Source organism: Betta splendens, chromosome 5, assembly GCF_900634795.4.
Source record: "Betta splendens chromosome 5, fBetSpl5.4, whole genome shotgun sequence".
Classification (NCBI taxonomy): domain Eukaryota; kingdom Metazoa; phylum Chordata; class Actinopteri; order Anabantiformes; family Osphronemidae; genus Betta; species Betta splendens.
Window position 1 is genome coordinate 791,017 of NC_040885.2, and position 10,671 is coordinate 801,687.

At 52.9% G+C, this 10,671-nt stretch overlaps 1 protein-coding gene across 1 annotated transcript in view; it reads right to left on the minus strand.

The window, feature by feature from the left end:
* The window catches only part of tafa4b (TAFA chemokine like family member 4b), a 33,358-nt gene that overhangs the window by 11,356 nt on the left and 11,331 nt on the right, over nucleotides 1-10,671 (minus strand). The window contains exon 4 of the mRNA XM_029151939.3: nucleotides 6,108-6,263. Within this exon, the coding sequence (XP_029007772.1) occupies nucleotides 6,108-6,263 (156 nt within the window). The remainder of the gene's footprint in view (nucleotides 1-6,107; nucleotides 6,264-10,671) is intronic.

Genomic DNA, 10,671 nt, shown 5'->3' on the forward strand with positions numbered 1-10,671 from the left:
GAAAATGGGTCTGAACTGAACCAGACGGTGTGTTTGTGACCGGCTGGGAGTCATTTGAATGGGAAAAGCACCGTCTACTGGTCACTTGCAGGAATAGCAGAGCGGTAACTGGATGAATGAGGAAGAGATGTGGTTCCTTTTAATGAAGTGACATAAATAATATAATGAATACTAGGCAAATGCAAAGCATGCAGATTATAAAGCAACTAAAAACACTAATTACAGCAAGCAATGCATCAAACACAGTAATCAAACATAATGATTGAGTCTCTCATTTCACATAGGTCAGGATAGGATAGTCACTGTGTGTTTATTACACAGCTCTGTGCTCCCAAAATCACAAGTTAAAGTGTGATCTCAAGTACAGAGTTTACACAGTTCCCGAATTCAGGATCTGAGAAGCCAGAGCAGTCAGAACAGGACTTACAGAGGCAGCTTTGTAGCATAATGTATGAAAACTACGTTTTAGGATGAACAACGTACGAGGTGAGTTCCTCTCTTTATCACTGTCTTCGCGAAGCACCAGTCACTCAGGCCCGCGTGAGCGCGGAGTCACTTCCCACCCGTCGCCTGACCTCGCGGTTTGAACGAGCCACGGGCTCCAGAGGTCCTCGTGTGAACCAGCCTTGTGTTTTCTCTGGTGGGGGGGCTAATGCGGCGTGATTGGACGGGGTCGACTGACGGGGAGCGTGCGTGAGGGATCTCAGGAGGCCGTCAGCCGATGATGGGGGTCAGTGACACCGCTTGTTCCGTGCTGGGAAGGAGCTCCGGCAGCGGACTAACAGGTGGAACAGAGGTCTATGAAAGCCCACTGCTTTCACCTGTTTATCATCCATACGCTCACACACACACACACACACACACACACACACACACACACACACACACACACACACACACACACACACAGCGTGGACTACCAGGGGCACAAACACTCCACACATTAAAGGAGAATACTTTCCTACACTCCACCTGTTACCTATGGGGCCTAAGTGGATATATAATAAAAAGCTCTCCCAAATTAAATGTGGTCATTAAAGCTGTAGCTTCCGTTTCCAGCCGTGACGTCTTCTTTTCTTTCATACGCGAGGGAAGAAGGAAGCGAAGAGACACAGCCTCCATTACCTGCAGCAGCAGCAGCAGCGATACCCTTTCATGTTACTGCAGCTCTCTGTCACGATCTGGGTTTTGTTTCTTGTTTCCTGTTTTATTTTGTAATACTTCCTGTTTAGTTGTCACGTCCTGGTTCTAGATCCGCTTTTATGTTGAAGGGACTTACTGCTACGTCACATCACAGCTGTTCCCTGTCAGTACCGGTCCGCATTATCCACACCTGCACTTCATCTGCTATTAGTTCACCTGGTATTTAAGCACCACCTCTAAGCCCAGCACCTTGCCAGATTGTTTGCTCATTCACCCGTGACAACTCTCCAGCGTTCAGCCTGTAAGTTTATCGTGTACCAGTTGCTGTCTGCCGTCTTGACCGTGTCTTTTGCCTTGCCCTCGTCTGTACCGTTGCTTGAGTTTCTGGATTGCCGTGTACCGACCTTTGCCTGTCTGACCACGAGAACCATTAAACCTTTTTGTCACCGAGCCTTGTCTCCGCTGTGCGTGTGGGTCCGCTACCTTGAGTCTGTGACAGTACAATCTGGCCACACTCGGACCCAGCCGGCGTCTTGCATCGGTTTAAAGGCTGCAAGGGATTTTGTTTTGTTTACTCGAACAACGCAGAGTCGCGATGGTGTTTACCTGCTCGAGGCTGCCGGAGGACCTCCGCTGGTGCTTCGGGGAGCTCGCGAGGAATTACGCGGAAGCCCCCAGTCTGAAGGCGCGGCTCCGCGTAATAAAACAGGCGATCGCTATCCTGGAGGAGGAATTTTGGTGGCTTGACTACCCGGGAGTGCAGACGCTTTTTGAGAAGCTCCAGGCAGTACGGAGGGATTTGGCACGCGCTCTGCGCGCGGCGCCCGCCAGCGTCTCATCAGCTGTTCCTGCTGCACCGGAAAGCGCTCCTGTCGCTGCTCCGTCGAGTCAAGCTCACGTTCCTGTCGCTGCTCAGTCGAGCCAAGCTCACGTTCCTGTCGCTGCTCAGTCGAGCCAAGCTCACGTTCCTGTCGCTGCTCAGTCGAGCCAAGCTCACGTTCCTGTCGCTGCTCAGTCGAGCCAAGCTCACGTTCCTGTCGCTGCTCAGTCGAGCCAAGCTCACGTTCCTGTCGCTGCTCAGTCGAGTCAAACTCACTCCCCCGTTGCCGCTCAGGCAGATCCAGCTCCCGTTCCAGACACCAGCTCACCGGTCCCAGTCCATGCCCACGTTACCGCCATAGTTCCCGAGTCCAATTCCGCCCGTACCGTGGCCCCAGCCCCTGCTTCAGCCCTGGCAGTGGAGAAGCCCACAGCTAGCCGTCGGAGGCCCAGACGGCGTCGACGACAGCCGGTTTCCCCTGTCCAGGCTCCAGAAGACTCGATCACGGAAATCAGACTGCCTCCTTCGCCAGCAGAGGGCACTCTCGCCCCAGCAGACGACATACCCACCTCCATCGCAGGCATCCCGGACAGCATTCTCCAACGGATCCGTGCCCAATGCACCCCTCCAGTCCTGTTCCTGTTTGCACACTGGCTGAACTCCGCTGAGGCAGAGACCGACCCGGTAAGCAAGGAGCGTCACTTCCGTGAAGCCGCCCTGCTCATCGCCCGGAAGCCTGCGCTGCGAGAGGCCCTGGGTTTCATTGAACCCCCATCAGAGCCTGCACCCGTTCCTGCATCAGAGCCTGCACCCGTTCCTGCATCAGAGCCTGCACCCGTTCCTGCATCAGAGCCTGCACCCGTTCCTGCATCAGAGCCTGCACCCGTTCCTGCATCAGAGCCTGCACCCGTTCCTGCATCAGAGCCGGCATCACTGGCCCCAGCGTCTAAGTCTGCACCACTGGCCCCAGCGTCTAAGTCTGCACCACTGGCCCCAGCGTCTAAGTCTGCACCACTGGCCCCAGCGTCTAAGTCTGCACCACTGGCCCCAGCGTCTAAGTCTGCACCACTGGCCCCAGCGTCTAAGTCTGCACCACTGGCCCCAGCGTCTAAGTCTGCACCACTGGCCCCAGCGTCTAAGTCTGCACCACTGGCCCCAGCGTCTAAGTCTGCACCACTGGCCCCAGCGTCTAAGTCTGCACCACTGGCCCCAGCGCCCCTGGCTGCACCACTGGCGGCAGCAACTCCCGCCCTAGCCTCACCTCAGCCATGCCACGCTCCAGCCCAGCCTGCAGCAGCTCGAGCCTCGGCTGCGTCACGTCAGGTTCAAGCCTCGGCTCCAGCTCAGTCACGTCAGGTTCAAGCCTCGGCTCCAGCTCAAGCTCAAGATCAAGCTCCATCTTTACGCCAGCTAGCGGACACTCCTGGCCAGTCACACCAGGCCCCAGCTCCTGTTCCTGTCGGCCATATTGAGGCCGCTCCAGTTCCTGTCGGCCATATTGAGGCCGCTCCCGTTCCTGTCGGCCATATTGAGGCCGCTCCAGTTCCTGTCGGCCATATTGAGGCCGCTCCCGTTCCTGTCGGCCATATTGAGGCCGTTCTAGTCCCAGTTCCTGTCGGCCATATTGAGGCCGTTCTAGTCCCAGTTCCTGTCGGCCAAGTAGAGGCCGTTCTAGTTCCTGTCGGCCAAGTAGAGGCCGTTCTAGTCCCAGTTCCTGTCGGCTCCTCAGAGGAGGACGCCGTTCTAGTTCCTGTCGGCCAAGTAGAGGCCGTTCTAGTCCCAGTTCCTGTCGGCTCCCCTGAGGAGGACGCCGTTCTAGTTCCTGCCACTGTCGGCCCCTCGGAGGCCGCAGCCCCCGACGATCCCCAGGAGGGGGTCGTCCCGGCCGCAGCGTCTGCCGCAGCGTCTGTTGCAGCTCCGGCCGACCTCCCGGAGGAGGTCGGTCCAGCTCCGTCTCCGGCCGACCTCCCGGAGGAGGTCGGTCCAGCTCCGTCTCCGGCCGACCTCCCGGAGGAGGTCGGTCCAGCTCCGTCTCCGGCCGACCTCCCGGAGGAGGTCGGTCCAGCTCCGTCTCCGGCCGACCTCCCGGAGGAGGTCGGTCCAGCTCCGTCTCCGGCCGACCTCCCGGAGGAGGTGGTCGGCCCGCTCCTGGTTCATGTGTTTTTTGAGCCAATGTGTGCAGGTGCAGCTCCTGGCGGTCCGGTCCCGGACACGCTCGCCTCTGCTCCTGGAGGTCCGGTCCCGGACACGTTCGCCTCTGCTCATGGTGGTCCGGTCCCGGACACGTTCGCCTCTGCTCATGGTGGTCCGGTCCCGGACACGTTCGCCTCTGCTCATGGTGGTCCGGTCCCGGACACGTTCGCCTCAGCTCCTGGTGGTCCGGTCCCGGACACGTTCGCCTCTGCTCATGGTGGTCCGGTCCCGGACACGTTCGCCTCTGCTCATGGTGGTCCGGTCCCGGACACGTTCGCCTCAGCTCCTGGTGGTCCGGTCCCGGACACGTTCGCCTCTGCTCATGGTGGTCCGGTCCCGGACACGTCTGTCTCTGCTCATGGTGGTCCGGTCCCGGACACGTCTGTCTCCAGTCCTGGAGGCCCGGTGCTGGCCGCGTCTGCATCGGTTCCTGGTGGCCTGGTTCCGGCCTCGTCTCCACGTCTATCTTCGCCTCTGGTTCCTGCCTCGTCTCCACGTCTGTCTTCGCCTCTGGTTCCTGCCTCGTCTCCACGTCTGTCTTCGCCTCTGGTTCCTGCCTCGTCTCCACGTCTGTCTTCGCCTCTGGTTCCTGCCTCGTCTCCACGTCTGTCTTCGCCTCTGGTTCCTGCCTCGTCTTTGTCTCGGCTGCCAGACTGGTGGCCTCGCCCTCGGCGCCCCCTGCTGCCTGGATGGCGCTGCCTCCTGCGGCGCCGTCCGCCTCGACCCCTCAGTCTTCAGGATCGGCGTCCGCCTGGAGGACATCGCCGTTCGGGGTGGTCCCCGTGGACGCTGGCCCAGCTCAAGGGCACTAGGCGTGCCACCCTGCCTCAGCGATGGCTGAGTAGGATCTCGCCGCGTCTCCACCCGCCGTGAGGGGATTCCTGGACTCTGAGTTTCCCTGGACGTGGACTTTGTTCTTGTCTCATGGACATTCATGTTTTCTTGATTATGGGACTCGGTCTTGTTTTGTTTTTCGGGGGGGTCCTCTGGTCTGTCGTGTTCGGGCGTGTGTTTTGTGTTGTTGGGGGTTTCCGTTTTTGCCCTCCCCCAGTCCGCCCTCCGCCCGCCCTGTCGGTGTTCCATGCGGGTTGTTTTTGGTTCTTGCCCTCCGCCGGTCCTCCCTCCGCCCGCCCTGCTTGGGTTTTGTTTTTTTTCTTTGGTCGTCTGGAATCCGCCCTTGGGAGGGGGGGTACTGTCACGATCTGGGTTTTGTTTCTTGTTTCCTGTTTTATTTTGTAATACTTCCTGTTTAGTTGTCACGTCCTGGTTCTAGATCCGCTTTTATGTTGAAGGGACTTACTGCTACGTCACATCACAGCTGTTCCCTGTCAGTACCGGTCCGCATTATCCACACCTGCACTTCATCTGCTATTAGTTCACCTGGTATTTAAGCACCACCTCTAAGCCCAGCACCTTGCCAGATTGTTTGCTCATTCACCCGTGACAACTCTCCAGCGTTCAGCCTGTAAGTTTATCGTGTACCAGTTGCTGTCTGCCGTCTTGACCGTGTCTTTTGCCTTGCCCTCGTCTGTACCGTTGCTTGAGTTTCTGGATTGCCGTGTACCGACCTTTGCCTGTCTGACCACGAGAACCATTAAACCTTTTTGTCACCGAGCCTTGTCTCCGCTGTGCGTGTGGGTCCGCTACCTTGAGTCTGTGACACTCTCCTCAGGTCACACACACAAGCTTTAACTGTCTGACTCCTTTTAGGGGGTTCCAGGTTATTTTAGTTTGATTTTATTGTTCATCTTCTCATGATCAGAATCTGATCATCGGGCTCAGCAGTGCGTTCATCACCTTAAAATGGTGTCGTGCAGCCTGAGTCGTGGTCGTTCATGTTAAACTTTATCTTGGATGCAACTCGCGGTAGCAAGGTTTCGCAAAAGATACCAAACAGCTCCAACTCCCACTGGTTTTAATGGTGTAACACTGAACAAACAGCGCGTTTTACCTTCCACACAGGAGGGTCTGGCTCTCGTGGTGCCAGCAACCTGCCCTGGGAAACAGGAACACTTGACGGTTTGAGAGCGCTCCTCAATCTTGTTCTTATTACAGCAGCGATGGACGGCCACCACCTCGCACGTCCCCTGCTTCACCTGGTACGAGACTGAGAGAGAGAGAGAGAGCGAGAGAGAGAGAGAGAGAGAGAGAGAGAGAGAGAGAGACAGAGAGAGAGAGAGAGAGAGAGAGAGAGAGAGATTGTTCATTGGGAATTCATGCGGCTTACAGTTATTTTATAACATACAAGCAATCTTCAATTCAAATCAATGCATCCTAGAAATAATCAAATACACACCGCAACAGCTTCTCTAAGGGATTTAACAATGAATTATTTACTTTTGTATAAACTCCTGAATTTATTCCAGACTCATATCCTTTGATTCACGAGTAAACACTCTTTAGTGATACTTTGCTTTTATTCTCAGCCGAGTGCCCTCATTAACTTCGTCACAGAAGCGGCTCTGTTGTTGTCATTGTGTGCAGGAGGAAAAAAAAAAAAAAAAACGAGATGAGAGCAGAAAAATAATCATTTATTCTGAGTCCTTTCAGAGGAAACAAACCACTTGATCTCAGTAAACAAATATTGCAAAGCATATTTTTCGGAGTCGTGTGGAGCTACGCGCAAATATGAAACGTGTCATTTAGTGTGTGTGTGTGTGTGTGTGTGTGTGTGTGTGTGTGTGTGTGTGTGTGTGTGTGTGTGTGTGTGTGTGTGTGTGGTGCCTGCAGATGGTTGCCCCTCTGTGAACCCCTACTCGCATATACTTTCCTGTCATGTTTTGCGTCAGTGCACGTGTATGTGTTGACTTGTCTGCATTTTGTTCCTGAAATTCATTATTTATTTGAGGATAATTGCTTTTTCACTTGACACCTCCAACACACAACCAGCGTCTAATCTCCCCTGATTATCTGCACGCTCCCCTGGGGACCTCGGTCTGGGTAATTATAATGTTGCCCTGAGAGGAGTGGACCTGAAGGACACACTATACTCTGAGTACATTTGAACCCACAGCTTGATGCCCTTGGTGAAAAACGTCTTTGTGTTTGTGATGTCACTAAAAGTGAAGTCAGAACTGCTTTATTACAGTCAAAACGCTGACAGACACAATCACATTTGGAACAGATGATATTTACATATCATTACATCAGTCATAGTTGATAACGTGAGTACAGTAAGTTAAAGCTTAGGAGTCTGCGCTGTCTTAGCTTGTATTACACATTAAACCTATGAGTCTCTGGGAAAGATGATTGTGACGATTCAGCCACAAATGTCTGCGTGCATGTTTAGTAAATCTAATCTTTGTGTCCAGCGTCCTTATCTTCACCCTCAGAGCTCGTTGTTCCCTCCTAAGAGTCTCTGGCAGCGTTTCCTGAGCACCGCAGACCCTGCTGGCGACATCGCTACCTATAAGCCTCTTTACAGCCTCGAGAAAACCTTGGTTATACTGTACCATAAGCCCAGATTTCATTTATGTACGTGACTTTACACTGACTCAGAAACTTTTCACGCTCAGCTGAATGAGCTTTGCAGGCACACACGCACACACACACACACACACACACACACCGGCAGTACGTGGCCGCTGAGAGCGCACACACACACACACACACACACACACACACACACACACACACACACACACACACACACACACACACACACACTGTAGAGGCTTCCATTTCTGCAGGCCATGGCCTCTCTCATCCTTTCTGATTTAAAGTTTGTTTGTTCTCTTCTCCAGAGAGCCCCATCAATGATCCCTGGCTCTCTGAGGGCGCCCCTCCGCTATCATCCCTCCACTTTCATTTCCCTCACTTCTCCGTCTCTGGCTCTCCTGAGGCTCTCACACACACACACACACACAATCGCACACACACACATGCACACACTCACACACAAACACACACGCACACACACCTATAACCTATATCTACTGAGAGAAATCGGAAATAGAATACAATAGAATTGAACTCTTAGTGTTGCTGTGATTAAGAATAGAAAGTGAGACTGCTTTTGCTTAATGTGTGTTCTCGATATAATTAGTCTACAGTCAGAATGACTGTCACTGGTGGCGACTGGTCATTGGGCTGCCCCTGTCGCAGAAACAGTGTGGTTTTTTATTGAGGAAGAGAGAGACGGGAAGCAAGGGAGGAGAAGTGGTGTCACAGGCAGCAGCGAGAACAAAGAGCCGCTCGCCTCCTCCTGGCATAATGAGGTCAGAGGGTTCACAGGTCTCCTCTCCTTATTGCCTACATCAGACCCAGGCAGAGGCTGGATTTTAAACTGTGAGGCTTCAAAGCTGCGTGTGTGTGTGTGTGTGTGTGTGTGTGTGTGTGTGTGTGTGTGTGTGTGTGTGTGTGTGTGTGTGTGTGTGTGTGTGTGTGTGTGTGTGTGTGTGTGTGTGTGTGTGTACAGTGTCTACAGTATGCGTCCTTACTGAGTGTGTACATTCTACTGGTGTACAAACAGACTAAATTCTGACATTATTATTATTATTATTATTATTACTATTAATATTATTATTGTTATTGTTGTTTGCGAAATGTTACTAAATGATAAATGATTCATGATATGACTCATGTAATGAAGGTAAATCACATTCATCTGATAAAGAGTATCATCATTTGAGTCACCAAAGCCACTGTATGATTTACACCCATGTCAGTCTTAAGTTAGGGAACGTCATGAAGTTCAAAGCAATAATTAATTTAACATAAAGAAAAGAATCCAAACATATTAAGAAGTTATAGAGGAGAGGTTTCTGATCATTGTGCCTGGTAATCATTATACTACAGTGCTGCTACCTTGTAAATAAATAACTAAAAGTATCTACAGAAGCCTCGGCCGCTCTAAAAAGCCAAAAAGTCCCAGTCAGCATAGTAGAAAACCAGGAGCAGTCTGAGATTCAGAGTGCAGAAGTGGTGCCCTTCCCTCCACTCGTCCCTGTTCAGAGCCCCGCTGTTTAAAATTCATGTGTTGCACAGCGAGCCTCCAGCTATATGCGCATAATGACAGTGTATCTAATGTCTCAATGTTGGCTTTAAACCATTCTGTTATGGCCATTTTAATGCAACGGAGCCCAGCACACGCTGCGAAAGTCTCCTCAAGCGTGGCTAAATGCTGCTATTCCCGTGGCGGGCGGACGGGAGGTGGCTGCCGGGGAGCGCCACCGGTTGCTGGGCAGCCAACAAGCCGGGCCGCCGCGAACTGACGGGTTAGCCAGGCGATTGATGTATTCTGACAGACATGGGCGAGCGGCGGCGCCGTGCAATTCATCAAAGGCCCGCGTCTTTGTCCCGTCAATACCTGACAAGCATGTCTGTGGCTGCGAAAGGCCAGATAGCCGGCAGATGCCGCGGACGCGGAGGGGACGCCCCAGCACGCTGGGCGGTTTTTAGGAGGTCAAGGAGGTCATGGAGGTTAAGGTCACGGTGTATTTAAAGCACATGATCCTACTGGTCTCATTTAATGTCAAGATTCCCGAAAAGAATAAATAATGAGCTGCACATTCTATACTGTGAACCATAGTGTATGAATTGACTGGATTCACTGTTTGTCTGTGCTGTCACAGGCAGGCCAGACAAACTAGAAGGAGCCTGACAGTACATCAAGCAGAACATTACAGACTCCGGCGTCCTGTAGTCTGGAGCTTGTGTCGTACGTGAGGAACGGCCGGCGTGCCAAACGTGCATATGCACCTGCCATCTGCAGCTCCAGTGAAATGCCACACAAACTGACTGGCTGCAGACGCTTCACGCAACACATGCCAGGTGGCTGTTGTGAGGTTATTAAGACGCCATAGCTGACAGCGTGGAAAGCGTTTGGTGACTCATTCTAGGAGGATGCTGCCAGAAAATGACTGTAAGTGACTGTGGTCAGACTCATCTCAGTGCTTTAGTCTATTGGCTTGTTATAGTCCGCCTTTAAGATTTAGGAGATAAGATGTAGCTTACGGAGGAGCATTTTTTGACCTCTAGAGCCCCCATGTGGCTGTAAACGGTACTTCACCAGCAACTGGCTCCGACAAAAGCCAAGAAAACAGGTGGAAAAGATGCATCTACTGTAGCAGTCATGACATGCCGCCAATTATTTTTCAGTTTCAAACATGTGTGTGTTTTGTTCGTACCCACAGCTCACTAGGCCCCAAACATTCTCAGAGTTTGACTAAAAGACAGAAAAAGCTCCGGTCGTTTTGGGAGCAAACAGTCTTGTTTCTGGGCACGGGTGAAGAGGGAGGCAGGTTCCCGTGTCGACCTTCACAACAAACAGGGTCTGCAATTAGTAGTGCCCCCGCCGTAAGCGGGCTGCCTCCTCCACTTCAAAAGGGAAGCTAACAGCGTCACTCGGCGCGCGGGCCGGGCGCTGGCAGCGTTTCTGCAGCGCGTGAAAGGTCACCTTGCCAAACGCCAGCAGTGACGGCGAAGGAAGCCGCGGATAATTATGGAAATCGTCATAATTAAGCAGAAGGAAGCGGTGACCCGGGAGGTTTCCACCAAAACAAGCCCAGGCACCA